General features: G+C 41.5%; 1 protein-coding gene across 1 annotated transcript in view; it reads right to left on the bottom strand.

Moving 5' to 3' along the window:
• Positions 1-19,360, bottom strand: part of DLGAP5 (DLG associated protein 5) — a 43,843-nt gene extending 24,483 nt beyond the window's left edge. Inside the window, exons 1-7 of the mRNA XM_056133898.1 lie at positions 19,271-19,360; positions 10,046-10,284; positions 5,886-5,906; positions 5,453-5,622; positions 3,781-3,843; positions 2,734-2,818; positions 2,504-2,629 (exon numbers count right to left, since the gene is read on the bottom strand). Coding sequence (XP_055989873.1) covers positions 2,504-2,629; positions 2,734-2,818; positions 3,781-3,843; positions 5,453-5,622; positions 5,886-5,906; positions 10,046-10,283 — 703 coding nt within the window. The 5' untranslated portion in view covers position 10,284; positions 19,271-19,360. The remainder of the gene's footprint in view (positions 1-2,503; positions 2,630-2,733; positions 2,819-3,780; positions 3,844-5,452; positions 5,623-5,885; positions 5,907-10,045; positions 10,285-19,270) is intronic.
• Between the last annotated feature and the right edge of the window lie 4,547 nt (positions 19,361-23,907).

Raw genomic sequence — 23,907 nt, 5'->3', positions numbered from 1 at the left:
AAGCACAGAAAAAAAGCAATCCCGTTCACAATCATGCCTCAAAAAAATCAAGTACCTCAGAATCAGCTTAAGAATGTAAAGGACCTATACAAAGAAAACTACAAAACACTACTTCACGAAATAATAGAGGACACAAGGAAATAGAAACATATCCCCTGCTCATGGATTGGGAGAATTAACATTGTCAAAATGGCAATACTCCCCAAAGCATTATACAAATTCAATGTGATCCCTATGAAATTCTTCAAAGAAATGGATCAAACACTCCTGAAATTCATATGGAACAACAAACCTCCACAAATAGCTAAAGCAATTCTGGAGAAAAACAAGATGGGAGGTCTCATCTTCCTCAACCTCAAACTCTACTACAATGTGGTAATAATTAAAACAGCATGGTACTGGAACAAAGACAGAGCTGCAGACCAGTGGAAAAGGGTGGAGTATCCTTACACACACCCTCAAATATATGATCATCTAATCTTTGATAAGGGAGCAAGAAATGTGAAGTGGAGCAAGGAAAGCCTCTTTAACAAATACTGCTGGCAAAACTGGACAGCTACATGCAAAAAAAAAAAAAGGGGGGGCGGGCTCAGACCTCTACCTAACACCAGATCAAAATGGATTAATGACCTCAACATCAGACCAGAAACTATCAGGTACATTGAAGACAAGGTTGGCAAAACCCTCTACGACACTGAAGCTAAAGGTATCTGTAAAGGTGACACTCCATTGGCCAAGCAAGTGGAAACAGAGATAAACAAATGGGACTACCTTAAACTAAGAAGCTTCTACACCTCAAAAGATACAGTGACTAGAATACAAAGACAGTCTACAGAATGGGAAAGGACCCAATACCCATCCAATAAGGGGCTGATATCAAGGATTTACAAGACACTGGTTGAACTCCACAAGAAGAAAACATCCAACCCCATCAGAAAATGGGGCAATGAATATGAACAGAAACTTTCTCAAAGAAGAAATTCGAATGGCCATGTGGATTTGCTCCTCATCACTAATCATCAGGGAGATACAGATCAAAACAACAATGAGATACCATCTCACACCACAGAGACTGGCCCACATCAAAAAGAACAAAAGCAACTGGTGTTGGCGTGGATGTGGGGAGAAAGGGGCTCTCTTTCACTGCTGGTGGGAATGTCAACTGGTTCAACCCTTTTGGAAAACAGTATGGACGCTTCTCAAAAAAATAGAAATTGAGCTTCCATTTGACCCAGCAATACCACTTCTGGGAATATATCCTGGAAAAGCAAAAAGGTATAGTAGAAATGACACCTGCACCTATATGTTCATTGCAACACTGTTTACAATAGCCAGAATCTGGGAAAAAACCCAAGTGCCCGAGAACAGATGACTAGTTAAAGAAACTTTGGTACATCTACACAATGGAATACTATGCAGCTGTTAGAAAAGATAAAGTGATGAAATTTGCATATAGGTGGATCAACATGGAAGGTATCATGTTAAGTGTAATGAGTCAGAAATAGAGAAACAGACATAGAAAGACTGCACTCATTTGTGGAATATAAAGTAAAAGAATGGGAGACTAACACCCAAGAATAGTAGAGATAAGTAGGATTACTCCACAGCTTAGAAGCTGGCCTCACATATTAGGGGGAAAGTTAGCTCAGATAGAGAAGAGACCACCAAGTAAAGGGAGCTAGGAGGACCTGCTCGGAATGAGAGATGCAGGCTGAAAGTAGACTAGACCGAACATGATGGCCACTTAATACCTCTATTGCAAACCACAACACTCAAAAGGAGAGAGAGCAAAAGGGAATGCCCTGCCACAGAGGCAGGGTGAGGTGGAGGGGATGGGGTGGGGGTGGTGGGACGGATGCTGGGACCATTGGTGGTGGAAAATGGGCACTGGTGGAGGAATGGATACTCAACCATTGTATGACTGAAATGCAAGCACAAAGTTTGTAAGTCTGTAATTGTACCTTATGGTGATTCGCTAATAAAAAATTTAAAAATATAAATAAAACAAAATAAAACAAAGAACAATAATAAGCAAGAAAAAAAATCACCCCAAGTTTACATCACTCAATAATACTCTGGATAATATTTTGGGGTAAGTTTATCAAGTTTTTTCTATTCACATATACAACTTCTTTAGAATTTTGTCATCATATTGTTCCAAATTTGGCCTGTTTTTATTTACTATATCAGAAACAACATCCTTCAGTATTTTTCATGTTGCTCTTTAATGGCCACACTATATCCCAGCAAATGGATGGTGTATTAATAATTTGAGTCAATTCCTTTTTCATTTGAAAGCACTACTTACAACAATCAGGGCCTTCAACACCTGAGCAACAAGTCTGGATGTAGGGGCACAGTCTAGCTGCAGGAATTTAATTTCCTATTTCCTCCCTTTCTACCTTTTATTCTTAAAGAAAAGAAAAGCCTGCTGATTTAAAACAACTGAGCACAAAACTTCAAGGACAGTCTAGCTCATTTACTGATCAAAAAGAGTTCTTACCATTAGTAGCACTCATGACTGTCTTTCTCGTTGCAGAGGAGACTGTTTGGACAATCTGCTTTGCTGACTGTAAATTGTTTGTAGCTGAGCGAGTCATTCTCACCACTGTGGTAACAGGCCGTGGAGCTGTAAAGGAAAAATTAATCAAACAAAATGACTTCTGCAATTATTAAATTGTTTTAATAATTATGGGTGCATCAAGGCTTATAGTAATGTCTAATGTCTCCCACCTTGTTTCTCTTTATCCAACGCTTTCTTTGCAGAAGTTTGCCTTGGAGCAGATAGAGTTGCTCGAACTTTAGTTCCATCATTAATCTGTTGAACAGAGGAGGTGCCCAATGGTTTAACTGTATAATGAATCGAATCACATTTGACATCGGTAAATAAACCATCTGAAAGAACGACAACGAGAAATGACCCAGCAAAAAGTTCACTATCCCACATAAAAGGAGATGAAGAAATTCCTCGAAAGCATACTTAGAATTTGGAAGATACTAATAAGCTATTAGCAATAGCTGACTAAAATCTGAGGGTCCTTAAATACATCAGATGCATTTTTGCTCTAAGACCTTTGAATTTTGCCTAGAAAATTCTCCAAAACAGAAAGAGCTTTTTCATCTTTGCGTATGACATCTGCCTGACTGCTGCTGAACCTGATACCATCATTGGGAAGCAAGTCCAGAATCGTCCAATATGTGACATAAAGAGGTCATCTGGGGAACTGCTTGCTCTGTACATGGGGAACTTCCTTCCCTAATTAGAAATTGGTCCTGAACCTATTTCCTGCTCCAATCAAGATTCCAGACCATACTTACTTCAGCAGTCTTTATTTCCTTTTCCTTTAAAAAAAAAAACTTTCATGATAATAGAGAATACTTGCTCACCAAATAAAAAGACATACTATTTTCCTCCTTGACTACTTCACTTGATTTTAGTAACTCTCCTACTAACCTTATCCATTATGCTATCTTGAAGACTCTAACATTTACAACACCTCTCTGATGTGCCTACATCCCTAGACGTATTCATGGGTCACAGAATGGCTCATTAGAAGGTCACTTAACAAAATGAGTGTGGCACCAAGATAAACCTCACAAAGAGTATTTCCTTAGGGTCCAGCCAAAACTTTTCTGTTGCAATATCAAAAAAAGAAAATTGGTATTATTTATCAAGTAGATAAATGATTGTCCTTGAAGCTGTCATTAGATTAAAAATAAATTTACACGCTGAGGGAAAAATGTCACCGCTTATCATTTAGTAACAATTATCAACTATACCTTAATCTGTTCCATTTGCTCTCTGGCCTTTGACCTTGTAATCCGCACAGAAGATTGAACATCCTTAAAGCAATTAAAAGAAGAGAATGTTTGAAAACAATCAGGCTGGGGGCAGTTTGACAGTACAGTGAGGAAGGAGCTTGCCTTGTATGAGTCAGATCCAGGTTCAACCCCTGGAACCCCATATGGTCTCCTGAGCCCTGCCAGGATCTCTGAGCACAAAGCACAGAGTCCTAAGCACTGTCAAGAAACAAGCAAAAGTTTATTTCCATGTCTCATTATGAAGTGAAGCTCTCATTTTGAAGTCAAACTAACTTTCATCACTGATACCTGACTATTGTTTGGATGAAGATGCTCTTTAGAATGAACTCTTCTAGAACTTTGTAGATCCTTACTGCAGTGTTCTCACGCAGTTCTATACCTTAGATGCTCACCTTTGCTCCCAATATTATAGACTAGATTCCTCCTTAGAAAGAATTCCCAAAAAAGAAAAAAACCTTTTTGCATGTGTGGGGGAACAGGAGGGCTGAGACCCAGCAGTGTTTGAGGGACCATATAAGCCTCCTCCCCCAGTGCCCAATTTCCAAAACTTTCCCCATAAGGGCCTATTTTCTAGAGCCACATTTCTCAACCAGCAGCCATATGGTCCCCTGGGAGCTCCGACAATATTCCAAGGGATGCACTGATAAAAACTGTGTAAATGAAAGGGTCATGGCATGAGACTTGGGGGGTCCAAACGGTAGGATGAGAGCGGGACAGGAATGAAACAAGATGTGAAGGGGCCACTGTTGGAAAAATAAGATATGCTAATCTAGATGACCCAAGCAGGTTTTTTTGTTTTTAAGTTTTAATATGCACCTACATAAATCCATTTCTCTTCTTATCTTCTGTATCTCTTGAGAAGCAGCATGATTTACATGGTTGTTCAAGCCAATACCAGAATCATCCTATCTGACTCTTCAATTTCCTTTACCCCTTACCATCTACAAGGTCATCAGTCCTGTCAATTTTTTTCTCAAAATGAGTTTTGCCTCTTTCTTCCTTTTAAACCCACTGCCCCAGATTATGAGCCTTAATCTAATCTTGTATAATAATCTCACAACTGATCTTCCTATCCATAAACAATTGACACTGTCCTATCCAAATGATAATTTTCCTAACTAGGGTACTCCTCTCAAATTATTAATCTAACACAAAACTCATGTATAAGTCTCCCAGGGCTTGCCATATTCTCCAGGAGAAATGCCAAACCCTTTGACAAAATGTTCATTGTTCACCCTGCTCAACTTTCTCTCCTAATTTATCCTATTCTCAGTTTACCCAAGCTAGTTGAGTGCTTTGATTCTTATCGCCTTTGTAATTCCCGCCTTCTACCAACTAGTCAAATGAATAAAGGGAAGAGGAAAGTTAATAAAAAAGCTTAGTCATTAACTTTTTTTTTTCCTTTTTGGGTCACACCCAGGATTGCTCAGGGGTTACTCCTGGCTTTTGCACTCAGGAATTACTCCTGGCAGTGCTCAGGGGACAATATGAGATGCCCAGGATCGAACCCGGCTAGGCCGTGTACCAAAGCAAATACCTTACCCACTGTGCTATCACTCCGGCCCCAGTCATTAACCTTTTAAAATTCCTTCTAAAATCCCTCTGTATCAGTTTAGGATGATACATTTACCTTCTGAGGCTCAGCTTTCAGAGTCTTCTGGTTTGACAGAAAATAAGGCATGTCAGGTCTAAAACGACACACTTTAAAGATTCCTTTTTTCGCTCTCTCTCTCTGTTCTTTCAGCTTTTGAAGCTGCTTTTCCTCCTTGAATTTCTGGAGCATTTGTCTTCGTTGATCACCTAACAGTTTTCATTGAGCCAATGAAGAAAAACACAAAAAGAGAGAAAACATTTCAAATAAAAATTTATACAAAAATTTATAAAAAAGCATCTGAAACATAATTTTGTTCAAATGCTTCAGCTAATTTTCAACTACTGCTAAGAAGCATTCTTTCATTGTTGTTGCTGTTTGTGGCCACACCTGGTGGTGCTCACTTACCCCTGGCTCTATGGTCACGGATTACTCCTAGCAGGGCTCGGAGTCGGGGGAGGAGGGGTGGTACACACAGGGCTAGTAGTTGAACCTGGATTGATTGCATGCGTGACAATTACCTTAACCCGTTGTACTAGTTCTCTGTCCCCCTAAGAAACGCTTTTAAGCAAATTCTTATTCATTTCTTAGCCTGTTAACTATAGGTATTTCAATCCTTATTCTTAAAAAAATTTCTACTCAACAAATTTTATCCCTAGGTACTTCAGTATGTAGCTCTAAAAATAGACATTTTCTTTCATAACCTTCCATATCATCATCACACACCTAACAAAATTAGCAGTTAAGATGTTATCTATTACAGGGGCCAGATATAAATTTCCTTACTTCAAAGAGATATTTTTAAAACTACTGGAAACAAAAAGCAAGCAAGACCCATTTGTGGCATATAGATGTCTTCTAAGTGTCTTCATGAGATTCTCCTCTCATCTCTCTTTTCATACCATTATTTTGTTGTTCAATAGACTATCTTCCATTGTATATATCTGTTTACTTCCTCCTGCTTTTTACTCATTACTCCACACCCCCCCCCAAAACCTTGGAAAACTATCTCAGGGTTTAATTAGACTCAAATCCAATTTTGGAGGAAAAAAATAGTATGTCCTAGATGGTGCTGCTCTCTGGAACCAAAACTACCTACCAATCTACAAATCAATACCAGTAAAAGAATTGAACACGAGTTTAGAATACCTATGACCTTCACAGTGAAGATGGTCAAATTATACTTCAAAAATCACTTGAAATAAGGTAGGAAAGGTAGTTCAATAAACTGAACATATGCTCTGTGTGAAGGAGGACCGGGGTCAATCTCCAGCATCACGAGATCCTCTGAGCAGCTCCCTGAGCACTGAACTGGGAATAGCTCCTGGGCACGTCAGGTATTGCCCAAAATCCCCGCCTCCAAAAAACAAAACAGAAAACTCTAACAAACAAAAACCAAATACATCAGCAAACAGCACTAACACACTAAAGAGTCCCTCCTCGCTATTCCTGCCTCGCCTGTCTCCAGGGTAGCCCATTCTTTGGTGTTCTCTTTGCCCCTCATTTCTTTGCTGGTTTTCCTTCACCCTAACTGTTGGACTGTTCGCCTCACTTCTCTTCTTTTTCCATGACAAAGTTCTGGATAATCACATCTAGTTTTACTGCTTCAAAAGCCATGTACCGCTGACAACTCCTGCACACTGAGCTTCAGGCCAGACTCCCTCCCCCCACAGGCTCATCTGGAACATCTAACTTGACAGCATCTCTCCTCTCAGTTCTGATGGACACCTCAAATTAATATATCCATGATCGACTGGGCGCTTAAATCTTACAATTCCCAAAGACTGTTCCCCTCTCAGTCTCTTATAACATTGTCAATGGCCAAGCCATATTTTCAGCTGGTAAAGCCAAACACCTTGGAATCATTTCAAACTGTCTTTATTAATCCCACATCCAATCCATTAGAAAGGTCTACTGGACAAAAGGCATTCATACTGCAGCTAACTAACTTGCTGCTACCAACCTGATCAATCGTGAACTATCAACTAAATTTTATTACGACCATCTCATTAGTCTCCCAGGAGCCATGATTACCACTCTATATAGTCTACAGTCGGTAGAGCAGAAAGATGTCTTTAAAACATGAATGGGGGGTGTGGGAGGTGGAAGGGTGTTGGAACAATAGTATAGTGGTAGGTTGCTTGCCTTGCACATGGCCAACCTGACTTCGAATCCTGGCACTGCATAAGGTCCCCCAAGTCAGACAAGAGTGATCCCTGAACACTGTCGGGTGTGACCACCAAATAAAACAAAAAACCATAAATAAGGGCCTGGAGGATGTGGATGAAATGAAGAATGTCTGCCATACAGCCCGCACCCCCCCCCCCCACCCCAGTCTCGTCTTTGTCCCCATAGCTGCCCTGTGGTGAAGTCAGTGGAGAATGACCACACAATTCAGGCAGAATTTTCAGTGTTGCCAATATGTCTGTAATAAAGTTTGGGGAGTCCCATCAGACAAGCTGCTGAGGGTAAAGGGAACTTGGAATCCTTAGACAAAAGGAAGTTATGAGGGCCAGAATGACAGTTCAGCAGCAAAGCACTTGCCTTGCACATGGCTGACCGGGTTTCGATCCCTAGCATCCCATATGGTCATAGTTATATGAGTGCATAGCCAGGAGTACCCCATAAGTAAAAACAAACAACAAAACCCAATACAACAACATGAAACAGATTACAGGACAACCATTAATCCAAGAACGGCTTCTTATTTCACCTATTCAGAATAACTGTCAAAGTCCTTACAATGACAGCCTTCCATATGCTCTTTCTACCAAGCACAGGCTCACTTCCAAGCTTAGACCTTTGCAAATGGGAAATAAACAAAGGATACTTTAATAGTAAATTGACAGTTATATTTCCACTTGAGGTCATTTGATCAAAAAAATGGAGCCTTGGACCAATAGCATAGCAGGTAGCCTGCAGTGGATCAGGGCTTAGTCCCTGGCACCACATATGGTTTCCCGAAGCCCATCAGGAATGATTTCTGAGCCCAGAGCCTAGAATAAGCACTGAGCACTGTGGCTTCCACCCTATCAAAATAAATAAATAAATAAATAAATAAATAAAGGAACCCCTGGGGCCTGAGCAATTGTACATACAGTGGGTAAGGCACTTGCATGTGGCAGACCCAGGTTCAACCCCCAGCACCCCACATGGTCTCCTGAGCATAGAGCCAAGAGTGATCCCTGAGCCTAGACTAAGTGCCTTACCTGTTGTAGTATTGTTCTGGCCCCTCTAGGGCACCATTTAAATTTCCTTCCACTTCCTAAGAAAAGAATATCCATTCCCCCATACTCCTCTACCCAGCCCACTGCCTTTTACCTTTAATTTACACTAATCATCTCTTTTTGGAACCAAATAATAAACCAAAAATAAAAATTGTGTCTTTTAGAATCATAAAATAATGTTAACGCTGAGATATTCTAGCTCAATATCTTCATTAAAGCATCAACTAAGGGCTGGTAAGGCATTTGCCTTGCACACGGCCGACCCGGGTTCAATTCCCAGCATCCCATATGGTCCCCTGAGCACTGCCAGGAGTAATTCCTGAGTGCAGAGCCAGGAGTAACCCCTGAGCATTGCCAAGTGTGACCCAAAAAGCAAAAAGCATCAATTAAACAGGGACTAGAAATAGTATAGTGGGTAGGGCACTTGTTATCACTCAGCCAACCTGGGTTCAGTCCCTACATACCATATGGTCCCCTGAACCCGTCAGTAGTGATTCTTCAGTACAAAGCTAGGAGTAAGCTCTAAACTTCCCTGAGCCAAAATGAAAAAAATAAAATAATAAAAAAAATAAAACAATCACTTTTAAGTCATTTTGTCACCATTTTTGCTTTGTTATAAGTTTACTACAAACACACTAATCTACTGAGTTGTAGCTAAATGAAAGTCATTTCCAGCCTCCTCCTCCTTCCCTAAGCATCTCTTGCCTTTTAAAAGACACATTATTTTAAAATTCTGTCCCCAGGATCATTCTTTTCCTTTCTGCTGAAGTTGATTTCTTCCTAGGGACACCATATTCTTTGGGTAAAATGCAAGGATGAATAATTCTTTTATTTTGGGGGTTAAGGGTTTTGGGGTTTTTTTTTTTTGGCTTTTTGGGTCACATGTGGTGATGCTCAGGGGTTACTCCTGGTTCTGCACTCAGGAATTACTCTTAGCAGTGCTCAGGGGGCCATATGGGATGCTAGGGATTGAATCCAGGTCGGCCACATGCAAGGCTAATGTCCTACCCATTGTACTTTCGCTCTGGCCCCAATTCTTTTATTTTCTATGAATCTTTTCCACTGGAAGCGAATCATTTCAAGGAGTCTTCATTCAGTTCTAGTTTTATGTCCCTTATCAATTTATCTAATCAACACTAACTCTAGCTCCCGACTTTAGGGTTTCTATATGGCAACATACAGAATGAAGTGTTAAAACATATCAGAAGCAAATGGCTTTAGACTAGCAAGGGAACCTTCACAACCTTTATGATAAATAGCTATTTTCAGTATAGAAAATACCAAATCATCTTAATGATATTTGAAAGCTCCATCCTTTGGTTAGGATTTTTTTTTAACCTAAACTATTAAATCATCTTTTATTCATTCTTCAAAGCACTAAAAACTGTAATAGATATTTACATACTTGATTTCATAGTGGCCTTTTTGGGAACAAGCTCTTCAGAAGTCTCACTCATTTCAAGAAGACTTCTACCTTCCATGATTGGAATGTTGACATCTTTCAAACCAAAGAGTCTATTTCGCTGGAATTCCTTGTGTCTGTTTTCTTTCTGAGACAGTGATTTTCTTTGAGCAATTTTAGTTCTAATCATCTCAGTACTTAAATCCTTCCTATGTCGAGCAGCAAATTGTGATGATGACATCCTGTAAAGTAAGAGAGACAGAACAACTTGCATGGATTTTCCTTTTATTATTTTTATTTTTTAAGTTAAGGTTCAGCTATAGAAAAGATAGTACATAAGTTAAGATACTTGCCTTGTACATAGCCAACCCCACAAAGTCCCCTAAGCAACACGAAGTATGAGCACCATCAGATGTGGGCCAAAAACCCAAAGGGGGAATACATGCTCAGCTGCAGGCCTGAAAGGCTGTTTAAATGGACACATTCACAAAACCCAGGCAATGGTGCTGGGCCTAGCTGGCACTACTTCCGATGCAAAAACGGTCGTTATGAAAGAGATTGAGGCATACACCGCAGACTGCTTAGACAGCCCCACTCTGGTGGCTGGAATTATCTACCCTCTACGTGACAGCTGCCAGGGAAAGAGCAAAATTGTCAGAAAGTCAAAGATCAAGCCCTCTGTGACTGTTCATACAAATGGTCACCTCATGCTTATAAGGTTCTCTGTGGCACTCTACTAGGACAAAACTCTGGTCAACAAGAATGTGCTCAGAGACCCCACTCTGGAATACAAGAGGTCAAGTTCAAGGAGAGACTGGAAAAAGCAAAGAGAAGCTGCAACTTTTAGAAGTTTTGGATCCATCACTAAAAAAGGTAATGGGAGGGGGCATGCAGAGTGGTGGTCAGAGCAATAGTACAGCAGGTAGGCACTTGCCTTGCATGTGGCTGAATTACCCCAGCATCCTTATGGCCCCCAAACACCACCAGAGCACCACCAGAAGTGATTTCTGAGTTCAGAGTCAGGAGTAATCCCTACGCACTGCTAGTTCTGCTCCCTCCCACCTCAAAGAGGGGATTTTTTTAGAGCATACAAATAAAAATTCAAAAATTAAGATTCCAATTATCCTCTTGTCCCAACTCAGAGACTTTTGAAATAAAGATATCAAATACAAAATGGAACATGAGGCTCTATAGAGTGGGATGAAGGTTATCAAAAACTAAACATTACAACTTACTTTATAGTCTAAATAGGAGCTTGAGATTGCTGGAGGAAGGAAGAAGTGAAGTTCAGGAAGTTACAGTCTGGAATGTAAATAATGGTCTCAAGTCTTAACTTTCCCCTGGTGATGTATGCAGGCAACCTGGCATATTGTTTCTCAAGCCAAAAAACAAATCAAACTAAAAAACAAACCTACTGGACATGCCCAGATAATAAGTAGGCCACTGGATGTACAAGAGAGGAAAAGGGGGGAGTTTCTGGAGAATTACCATAGTGATGCAAAAGGAAAAACATAAGTTTGACCTTGTAAGGGAAAAATAAATTATTTACAGTAATGTTAGAAATCACCACTTACATGGCATGTGCTTTTTTATTAGAATAATTAAAACAAAACATGGATCCAAGTAGAGAAAGAAAAATTGGTTCTCTAGAATAAGTATCTTTGAGGTAGAGTTAAAGGGGGAGTGAGTGGGGTTGGGGGGATGGGCAGTGAGAGATAAAGACAAGGTCAAGGCCAGTGTTCTCTGGATTACAGCAAATTCCCCCTCGTCTCCCCTTCCCCTCCCCTTTCTATATGACCACAGGAAGATACTGGGGGGTGGGGGGGGCACGCAAGGGCCTCCCAGGCACCAGCAATCTTGAGCATCCTGGTTCTAGACAGTCTCATGACTACTACTGAGAGCAACTCTTAGAGCACCAAGGCAGGACTAGCCCTGCATGCTGCATGGCCAGATGTGGCCCCAAAACAAAAAGAAAATAGCAGAATGTAGTAGAACTAAAACAAAAAACCAACTATAGAGGGGCTCAACAGCAGAATGAGCCAAATAAATATCAAATCAGTTAACTCAGGGTTAAGGTGAAAAAATATATACTCTTTGAACAAAGAACAAAAGAAAAAATTAAAATTTTAATGATGAAAACATGAGACTTATGGGAGAATATCGAGAGGGTTAACATTTGCATCATAAGGTTGAAGAAAGAAGATAGAGAAAGGAGAATAATTCTTGTTTTGGGGTCACAGCTGACACTGCTCATGGGTTACTCCTAGCTCTGCTTCTGAAATCACTTCTGATGAGCTAGGATAACTGCAATTCAAATAGGGTCAGCTGTGTGCAAGGCAAGAACCAAACCCATTATGTACTATATCTTCAGCCCCAGAAACGGGAAGAATTCTTCGCTGAAGAATAACTGAGAACTGATAGAGAAGGGAACACCAAATAAAGGGTGTTGGGAGGATCCTCCCAGGAGGGAGAAGCATGCTGAAAGTAGACTATAGACCAAACATGATTGTCACCCATTGCCTCTTTTGCAAACCACAACACCCAATAAGAGAGAGAGAACAAAAGGGAATGCCCTGCCATAGAGGTAGGGTGGGTTGGGGGGGGGGGGTGGGGGGTGGGAGGGATACTGGGATCCGTGGTGGTGGGAAATGGGCACTGGTGGAGGGATGGGTATTTGATCATTGTATAATTGAAACCCAAGCACAAAAAATTGTAAGTCTACAACTGTACCTCATGATGTCTCACTAATAAAAATTAAAATAAATAAATAAATAAAATTAACATAAGAAAAAAAAGAATAACTGAAAACTTTAATAATCTAAGGTAGGAGATAGCTACCCAAATTCAGGGAGTTCAAAGAATTCCAAACAAAATAAGCCCAGATAGACAAAGCTAAGATTGTAATTAAAATGACAGAAACCAAACAAAGATAGAGACAGAATTCCAAGACAGCATGAGAAAAAGCAATGATTCACATAAAAGGAAACTTCCATAAGATTCAGCAGTTTTCTCAACAGAACTTGACAAGTCTAAAGGGAGTGGCATAAAATAACCAAAGTGTTAGATCTTTGGATTTTTTTTAGATCAGGACCAGACCTCCAACCAAGAATACTCTATCTGTTATCACTAAGATTCAAGGGAGTGATTAAAAAAAACTTTTGGACAAACAGTAAAGGAATTCATGGTCACTAAACTGGATGTGCAAGAAATAGTGAAGGTTGTTCTACAAAGGGTAAAGAAACCCACTTGGAAGTAGTGAGATACTTAAAAAAAAAAAAAACGTAGGAAGAAAAGTGGGATCTCTTAGAATGAACCCAAGACAGATGAGTGGATAAAGAAGTTGCGGTATATATACATAATGAAACATTACCCCCCTAAAAGAAATGTGCTTGCCTTTTGTCATGACATAGATGGAACTGGAGGGGAACACAATAAGCAAAATAAACCAGAAGAAATACAAATACCAGATGATCTCACTCATTGGTGGCATATAAAGAAGCAAAGCAAGGGAACAGAAATGTCCAATGAAAACAAGCCATTAGACTCTAACAATAGAAAAGAAGTAATCAAGGGGATTAAAGGGGTTGAACAGAAAGGGTCCTAAGGACAATGGTGGGGGGATTTCGCACTTTGATGGACATGGTATGTTAACAGTGTATCCCTAAAACACATAAACATTAAGCTGTAATCAATGTTAGTTTGCAGATGAAGCTCAGTGGTAGAAGGGTGAGTGCATTGTGTATATGAGATCAGGCAGGGTCTTGGTCCCACAGCACCACTAATAGAAGCAAACAAAAAAACCTTGACAATATCAACCTCTAGCAACGCAAAAATGGCCAGCCACTTTGGAAAAACATTTTAGCAGTTTCTTACATAGTCAAAAATACTTTTTGGGCTGGAGCAATAGTATAGTGGGTAGGGCATACCATACAGTTCCCTGAGTGTCACCAGGAGTGATCCCGGAGTGCAGAGCCAGGAGTAAGTCCTGAGTACTTCCAGAAGTGCCCCCAAAACAAAACAACCCTTATCAATGATACATCAATTCCATCCTTCATATTTATCTCAAATAAATTAAAATCGTATATGTAAATGCTTATAGCAGGCTTTTTTATAGTTGCAAAAATATTGGGAAGCTAAATTTCATTTAACTGGTGAACAGGAAAACATACTATAGTGACCTACACAACAGAATATTACTCAGCAATAAAAAAGAGCACACTATTGATACACACAATATAGATGAACGTAAAATGCTCTAATCTGTGTGAAACCAAGCTAACGGGACCAGAGGAAGCACAGTGTGTAGGGGCACTTGCTTTCTAGGGCAGTCACCCTGGGTTTGATCCCCAGCACTGCATATGGTTCCCTGAACCTCACCAGGTGTGATCCCTAGTGCAGAGCCAAAAAAAAAAATGTCTATTTTGAGGGGGCTGGAAGATGACTTAGTGCCTGGCTTGCAGGGTGTGACCTTGAGTTCAATCCTGGTGCTGCCCAAGTACATGGAATACAATCCAGGCAACTCTGCCATCTACAATCCCCAGTGATACAAGCCAGGTGTGGAGTACTGCAAACAAGGAGTGTGCAATCCCTAGTGAGTACTGCACTGCAATTACATAAATGTGCGGGCAACATAGTCAGCAGCGTCACTCCCTGTGAGAAGGTGAGAGTACATATAAAAAGTGAGCTATTCAAAAGACACTAAACCATAATGCGACAGAGAACCATAACCAAGAGTTTAACTCCCAGCAAGCATGTGTGCAAACACAACCAGTTAAGTGAAATTTAGCTTCCCAAACACAACTTCAGGTGAAAACCCCAATGAGCACCTTAAATGGATGTGTGGTTACTACTATCTGGCATGTGTGGAAATCCTGGTCATTATAACAACACCAACAGAGAAGGAGAGAAAAAACGTGTATGATTCCAATGTTAAGACACAAGGATTAGTGCGTTGTTAGGAATCAGAGTGTTGACACACTCACTACAAAACAAAGTAAGGAAGATGGGTCATTTTTTTGTTTTTTTGAGAGAAATAATGGGTGGGAGATGTTGACCATAACTATTCTATATCTCACTGTAGTGGGTAGCTACAAGACTTGATAACACAAAGAATGAATTTTGCTGTAGGTTACTTTATAAAAATTTTTAAATATTTTCAGGAAAATAAACCCCTCACAATTAGGAAGTTTAAAATTATAGGTTCACTATACTCTTCAAGAACTGAAAATGTCCGCTAAAAAAATTCCAATAAAAGAAAAAAATTGGTGGTGTAGTAGAGATGTTAACACTACAATGGTAATCATATTTCAATATAAAATGCATCTAACCTTAGGGCTATAGTGATAATACAGCAGGGTAGGGCATTTCATTTGGCCAACTGGGGTTTGATCCCTGGCATCACATATGGTTCCCTGAGCACTGCCAGGAGTAATTTCTGAGTAGAGCCAGGAGTAACTCCTGAGCATTGCCCAGTGTGATCCAAAAGTATAGCGGGTAAGGCGTATGACTTACAAGTGGCTGACCGGGTTTGATTCCCAGCATCCCATACGGTCGCCTGAGAACCACCAGGAACAATTACTGAGTGCAGAATCAGGAGTAACCCCTGAACATTGCCTGATGTGACCCCAAGACAACATCAACAAAAAAAGATGGGCTGAAAAAAAATAGTACAGCGGGTATGGTGCTTGCATTATACGCAGCCAAGCCAGCTTCCATCCCCAGCACCCCATGTGGTCACTTGAGCTTTGCCAGTTGTGGCCCCCAAAAACTTATTTCTTAAAAAAGGGAAAATATGCACAAGAAATTCATCAAATTAAAAATATTACACAATTTCATGCAATTAACAGTTTTTAAAATGGGGATTGATTTTTCTCTCAAAAGACCTAGATAAATTTAAGAGTCCAAGGTGGGGGAAGGGGCACCAGGGAAATGGCTCAAAGGGCTGGAGTGTATGCTTTGCCCAGGTTGAATTTCTCTTACTACATGCTTACTAGAGCCCTGCAAACAAAGTTCTCCAGTCTAAGGAATGTTATCACAGACTATGCTTGTCTTTAAGAACTCTCCTCTATGGTTGATTTACCACCTCCTGCAAGTGTTACTTTGCTAAATATCAGAGAAAAAACACACTCACATGCAAAAGAAACTAGACTATCTTAAACCATATACACAAAGCAATTCAAAATGTTCTAAGAACTGGGTTGTAAGATGTGAAAACCACAGAATACTAAGAAAACATAAGCAATACATTGCTTGATACTGTCTTGGACATAGGTACTTTTGAAGATTTGACCTCAACAGTCATACCCACAAACTGCCCCCAGCGCCACATAACCCCATCAACGACCAAGCTCCAGAGACTATAAAACAAAGCTCCCAGAAGCGCATGGCCGCATTTGCGGCCCCAAGACCTCTTGTAGTCTAGCCCACTGATACACCTAAAGCAACACACATGTGTTTGGTTTTAACATACTTGCTTGTATCCTCTTATATACATTCTCTGTCCCTCTCGGAGAGCCCAGCAAGCTACCGAGAGTACCCTGCCCGCAAGGCAAATCCTGGCAAGCTCCCTGTTTTTGGCATACTTGATATGCCAAAAACAGTAACAATAACGGGTTTCATTCCCCTGACCCCGAAAGAGCCTCCATTAGGAAAGACGAATAAGGAAATGTTTTTTAGCAAAAATCTCAGGGTTGGGATGAATGGAGACATTACTAGCGCCCCGTTCGAGCAAATCGATGAACATCGGGATGACAGTGACAGTGATACAGTGACCTCAACAGTAAAGAATAAAGCAAAGGGTACTCAATGAAGCAAAAAACCTGCTCTGCTAAAGAAACCATATCACGGCCAGAGAAATAGTACCCTAGGCAGGCCACCACTTGCCTTGCAACAGAATGACCCAGGTTCAAGACCCTGCACTACATACATATGGTCTCCAAAGCTCAGTCAGGAGGGATTTCCGAGTGCAGTCAGGAGGAAACCTTAAGTACTGCTGGGTGTCATCCAAAAATGGAAAAAAGCAAAGAAAACATCACTAATGTAAAAAGCAACTACCAAAATGAGAACTTCCAACTGAGTGGGAGAAGATATTTGCAAATGATGCCCTTGATATAGAGCTTAATACCCAAGATATCTAAACAAGTCAACAAAAAAACAACCTGATTACACAATAGGCAGAAAAGCTGAACAGAATTTCTCCAAAGACTTACAGATGGCCAACCATCTGTAAGGAAGGCACCAGGAACATTGTCCAGATGTATGTCATCACTTATCATTAGAAAAATGCAAATTAAGAAGTGGTGAAAAGGAACATTTGTGTTCTGTTAGTGGAAATATAAATGGGTGCAACCTCCACAGAAACAGTATAGAAGGGCTGGAGAGATAGTACAGTAGTTACTTGCCATGAATGTAGCCAACCTGGGTTCGGTCCATGGCACCCTATATTGTCCTATAAGTCATATCTAGAGTGACCCCTGAGTACAGAGCCTGGAGTAATTCCTCAGTAGCACAGGGTATGGCCCCAAACCAAAAATAAAAACAGTATGGAGAGTTCTCAAATATTAAGAATTACCATATTATCTATTTCATCTCAGAGGGCTTATCCAAATTAGTGTATCCAAATTAGTGCTTTCATATTTCTTGGATAAAGCCTTTGAAATGAAATAGTTGGACTCCTATGTTCACTGAAGCACGTTTCACAAGAGCCAAGATATGGAAATCTAAGAGCCTGGCAAGCTACCTGTGGCACATTCGATATGCCAAAACAATAGGGGTCTCATTCCCCTGACCCTAAAAGAGCTCCAATACGCAGCCAGCGTTGGGAAAGACGAGTAAGGATAGGCTGCTAAAATCTAAGGGCTGGGACGAATGGAGCTCATTCCCCTGCTCAAGTAAATTGATGAATGGGATGACAGTGATACAGTGAAATATGTTTTACAAGATTAAATCTTACCATTTGCAACAATATGGATAGACCTTGAAGGAAATATGCTAAATAACAAAAGTTACCCCAAGAAAACAAAAACCACTATGATCTCATTTATATGTGAAAGATTAATAAACAAAGCAAACAAAAAGTCTCAGCCAAAATGATGGTGATCAGACAGGAAAAGAGGATGGTGGTAATCAGACATGAAGGAGGATGGTGGTGGGGGAGAAGGGGGGCGGGACTGGGTAATGGTCAGAGTGTTGAAGGATGAAAACTAGACTCTTGGTGGCAGACTGGTAGAGCTCCAGGTAACAAATACGTGCTCTTCTAGGGGCCCTGGGAACCTGAGTCGCAGTCTCTTCTCTACACGTCAAAGCATAAATAGGGTTTGCTGTAACTTATGCGGTTTTCCATACCAAAGTTTCCTCGATTAAAAAAAAAAATCTCAAATTAAACGAAAAGGGAAAAATGTATACATTGGCTATTTAAAGCACTGTAGCACACTGTCCTCCCCTCGTTCATCGATTTCCTCGAGCTGGCCCTGAAATGTCTCTATTGTGAGACTTGTTGTTATTGTGTTTGGCATATGGAATATGTCAGGGGTAGCTTGCCAGGCTTTGCCCTGTGGGCGAGATACTCTTGCTAGCGTACCTGCCTCTCCGAGAGGGAGGGAGGAATCGAACCCGGGTTGGCCCGGCCGTCCTCTTGTAAGGCAAATGCTCTACTGCTGTGCTATTGCTCCAGCCTATTTATTTAAAAAAAAAATAGAAAAGCACTATACCCAGCGGAGAAAGAACATTAAAGGCAAATTCAATTATGGCAACCCTTACGAGTTGTTGTCAATTAACTAAATAACTCTTCATATTGCTAAAAGGTGATGAAGCTTGGATCACAAGTGGTGGCTTTTCACACACCACTAAATTCTCGAGGCTTCTCTTTCCATCTGAAAGTCTGAACCGCCTTAGCCTGGCTTGCCTAGAAGTTCTCGCAGCAACTGGGCGTTGTTGTTTTCACAGCACCTGGGAGGGGCTACTGGAATTGACGCGCGGCTGCCGCGGGGAGGGGTAAGGGTCCTACAGCTCTCCCTCCTCACCACCTCCGGTCATTTCAGCCCCGAGGGTAAAACGCAGACTCCAGAGCTCAAGGCGACAAATATCTGCTCTTCCCAGGGCCTGGGGAGGGGCAGGGAAAGCCGCCCGAGAGAGGCGCCCCCGCTCCCCGCCGCTGAGCCGCAGCCTCCTCGCTAAAGTCTCGAAGGAAGCAGGTCAGCGCCCGCTCCGCCAAGTCCCAACACCGCCTACCTGAAGCAGCTGGTGGCGTGAAACCTCGGCCAAACAAAAACGTGCAGGAACTCTCCCACAGGAAGGCCACTGCCGCCTCCGAAACGCGACCATCCGAAGCCCGAACCTCTGCAAAATTCAAACCTCCCGCACCGACTCTCTGATTGGACGGGTTTAACTAGTGCTTCCGGGGAAAGTGCCCGCCCCTTCCCTCGGGCGAGAATTGCGATTGGTTCGCTCCTGCGATATTTGAATTGATTGAAAGGTGAACAGACCGGTCAGAGGAATAAGGCGGAATCCACAGAAAAGTCCGAGCCTCGGGTTGATTAGGAGCCCGGAAGCCGGCGGCGGGGAGAGAGTGGGGTGGCCCGCGAGTTTTTTTTTCCCCGGCGGGTTGAACTTACTAGGACTCGCAGACCTTGACCGGAGGTCCAAAGAGCCCCTTCAGCGAGAGGGGGAAAAGGGATAGTGTGCTGGGCTTTAGCCCTTGGTTTGTCATCTAATATAGCAGCACACTAGGATGTTTCTGAAGACTTTAAAGGGGCCAGAGAGATAGTACAGTGGGTAGGGCACTTTCCTTGCACTGGGCCACCAGGTTTAATTTCCCCAGCACCTCACACGGTCTCCCTAACACCACCAGGAGTGATCCCTGACTGCAGAGACAGCAATAAACTTTGGGCATCCCTGGGTGTGACCTAAAAGAAAAAGCTCATATCAGATTTCTCCTAATTGTCTCTTACTACGGCCTACGGCCTTAAAACGTCTCTCAAAGCTTTTTTTTTTTTTTGGTACTCCATTTTAAGAAATTGAAGTAAAATTTAAATACAGTGAAATTATAATGGGGTTATTTAATTTTTTTTATGATCTTGGCTTACAAGACTGTGTATATATGCTTTAGAGCTACAAGTTAAAACTTCTTCAAAACACGTGATACCACATTTAGCTGGAGCTAAATTTGGCTGGAGCATAGCACAGCACAGCGGGTAGGGCGTTCGCCTTACAAGCGGCCAACATAGCCGACGGGAGTTCGATTCCTCCGCCCCTGTCGGGGAGAGCCCGGCAAGCTACCTACCTATTAGATATGCCAGACATAGTAACAACAAAGTCTCCAATGGAGACGTTACTGGGCCCGCTCGAGCAAATCGACGATCAACGGGATAACACCTTTACCTTTACCTTACCACATTTAGCACGCCCCCTTCCCCTCCCAACCCTCACCCCAGAGTTTGATTTTTGTTCCGGGAGCAATAGCACAGCGGGTAGAGCGCCTTGCACGCGAGCGACGAGGTTTGATTATTCTCTCTGAGTGCCGGCAAGCTCCCCGTGGCGTATTTGATATGCCAAAAATAGTAACGAGTCTGGAGCTAGCGGATAGGGTCGAAAGGAGACGTTACTGGTGGACAGTGCTACAGTGCTACAGTTTGTGCCCTTGAAAATCCTAGTTTCTTAAGTGTGTAATTGGAAGGATACCCAGAGAATGACCAGGCTTGCAAAACCTGAGCTTGAGTTCTCTCTCCTGCCCCCATGGTCTGGGTGCCCTGCGGTCAGGCCAGTGTGGGCATCACAGCGACCCTGGGAGCTCCCCAACCAGAATGTCAGGAGTAGCACAAATGAATGAGCGACTACCCTCTGCGAGTACCAAAGTCCAGTGTATGAGCACTGCACCCACTCCTGCGATGGTCATCACAACCCAACAAAGGGAAAGGAAGGGGATGCGGGAAAGTGTGCAAATGGTTGAGTTTGGCCACAGCTGATTAGAATGTTAACGATCAAGAGTTCCGCTGCCTGCCAGAGAGGCAGGCTGGGGGTGGGGTGGGGGTGACGGGAGGGAAATTGGGGACACTGGTGCTGGGAAATGTACACTGGTGTAGGGGTGGGTGTTGGAACACTCTGTGACTGAAATCCAATCGTGAACAGCTTTGTAAGGGTCTCACAGTGATTTAATTTTTAAAAAAGTATCTTAAAAAGAGTTCCCAGCCTGTCTGCCACCCTTTAGGCAACCAACCCCCTCCCCCACCCCCGCCCCACATTCATTACCATATAAAGAAAATGGTTGGTACTCTTTCTGTCTGCCTTCTTTCTTAGAGTAAGGTTTTTGAGATTCACCCTAGAATTAGGAGTTGATTTTATTGCTGAAAAGTATTTATCTGTTCACCCGTTGATGGGCTTTTGGGTTCTAGTTTTTCACTTGTATAAATAAAGTTGCCATAAATGTTCTTGGATAACTTTTTGAGGCGTTGTTTTATTTCACTTGGAAGAAATATAGGTATGGGATTTCTAGGTTGATATACTTTATAAGAAATTACCAAGCAGTTTTCCAAAGGGCTGCACCGTCTTACATTAGTCATGCACAAGATTTCCAGCTGTCCCACAGGCTTGCCCACATTTGGAGTTGTCAGTCTAATTTTAACCCTATGAGTGGGTGTGAAATACTATCTCCTTTGAATTTCATAATTACCCCATGACTGAGCATCTTTTCATGCTTTATTGATTTTTTTTATCTTGTATTATGTGAATATCTATCCAAGTCTTTTTCCTGTGTTTTTAAAATTAGGTTCTATCTTATTAAGTGAGCTTGTCCTTTTTATATCATTTTGTAGGAGTTCTGTCTATTCTGGTTAGAAGTTCTTCGTGAAATATATTTAAAATATACCTCCCAGGAGCTGGAGAGATAATACAGCCCATAAGGTTCTTACCTTGCATGTGGCCAACCAGCAGGATGTACCCTCCCCAGAAATAAATAAATATATTCTCCCAGTATATGTAGTCCTTTTTTTTTTAAAGGGAGGGGTAGGTTTTTGGGCCATTTATTCCTAACTGTGCTCAGGGATCACTCTTGACAGGCTTGGTATATGGTGCCAGGATCAAATCCAGGTTGGTTGAGTGCAAGGAAAGGAACCTACATGCTACCCAATCTCTACAGCCCCTCTTCTCATTTTTGAAGTAGGGGCCATACCCAGTTGTGCCCAGTGGTGCTGTGGCCTAAATGGGAAGCCCTAAATGTTGGGTACTCAGACCCAGGTGTGCTCAGGGGTTGCCAGAGCTTTCCTGGTGCGGGGGTTATATTCCCACCTCATGCTGCAACATGAAATCAAGAACTTGCACGTGTGAGGCAAATACTCCAACACTTGAGTTTTTTTTTTTTTCTCAGACCCTGGATTGTTTCTTTCTTGTTTATTTGATTGTATCTGGGTGTCACACATTTAATGGTTATTTGCAAGCTTGGAGATAGTAAGATCTCTACACCTTTACAGTTTGGCAGGTTAGGTAATGATTCTCCTACTTTATTGGTTGCATTCCTATAGACTATTTATTTTGATTTGGGGGCCACACCTGGCGGTGCTCGGGACTTATTTCTAGCTCACACTCAGGGATCACACCTGACAAGGCTCAGGGGACCAGATGGTGTATGAGCAATCAAACCCAGGTTTTTCAGGCAAGCAGCCTACTGCTGTACTAGCTGTCTGGCCATCTCTTGTATTTATAATAAACATCATAGAAGATAATCATAAGTGTCAGTTGGATTCTGACAAATGATCTCTTCCATAAAAATCTCCAAATTCTTCAAAGGATTCTACTGCTATCTGGAGGAATAATTTTATCAGTGAAGCCTTGAAAAATATTCTCATTAGACAAACATTGAGAGCTCATAGAAATAACCCAAAGGGCTGGAGCTCACATTGCAAGTTCTCCTGAGCACATGAGCTCAGTGCCAGGAGTAGTCCCTGAACATGTCAGATGTGACCAAAATACAAAACAGTGAAAATAAAAGAAAGGGGCCAGAGCGATAGTATAGTGGGTGCGGCATCTGCCTTGAACGCTGCCAACCCTAGTAAACCAAGCCATGCCAGGAATAATCTCTGAGCACCACTGAGTGTGATCGAAAAACAAAAATAAAAAGGGGGGAGGGAGAGAGAGAGAGAGAGAAGGAAGAAGGAAGAAGAAAGAAAAAGAAAGAAAGAAAGAAAGAAAGAGAAAGAAAGAAAGAAAGAAAGAAAGAAAAGAAAAAGACAAACACTGAATGCAATGGGAAAGTCATAGTATTGAGGAGTTTTTAAAAAGGTGAATATGAAAGCTTTTTAAAACCTTAAAAATGAATTTTAATTTGGTTTTAAATTAAGATTTAGAATATTTCATCCTATAATAACTACTAAAACGTTTGTTGGGTTTTATTTTTGTTTTGTTTTGGGGTCACTGGCAGTGCACAGAGTTTACTTCAGGTCTGCAGTCACTTCAGGCAGGGCTCAGAGAACCATATGGGGTGCCAGGAATCAAACCCGGCTTGGCTGCATGCGAGGCAAGAGCCTCACCTACGGTACTATCTTTCCAGCCCAATCATTGCTAATAGTTAATAAACTTGCTATGTACCAGACATTGTTCTGACAGTGCTTTACTCTACAAGGTAGTTTTGAGTAAGAAGGTGTAATTGCCTGAAAGTAACCTGATCCAGATCACACAGACAACAGATAAAAAAGTATTTGAACGACACTGTCAAAGTTCTAAGGATCCTTAGATCTAGAGAATATAATAATAGATAAATTTTGTATGGTTACATATTTTCCAAATTGTCCTACAATAAACCTAAACTGTCATAATTATTAATATGTTCAAAATCAGATATTTAACTGTTATACACAATAATAAGTAAATTTACTCCC

This window comes from Sorex fumeus, unplaced genomic scaffold, assembly GCF_029834395.1.
Source record: "Sorex fumeus unplaced genomic scaffold, SorFum_2.1 ptg000098l, whole genome shotgun sequence".
Taxonomy (NCBI): Eukaryota; Metazoa; Chordata; class Mammalia; order Eulipotyphla; family Soricidae; genus Sorex; species Sorex fumeus.
The sequence above is the reverse complement of the archived record's forward strand: the minus strand, read 5'-3'. Positions and strand labels throughout refer to the sequence as shown.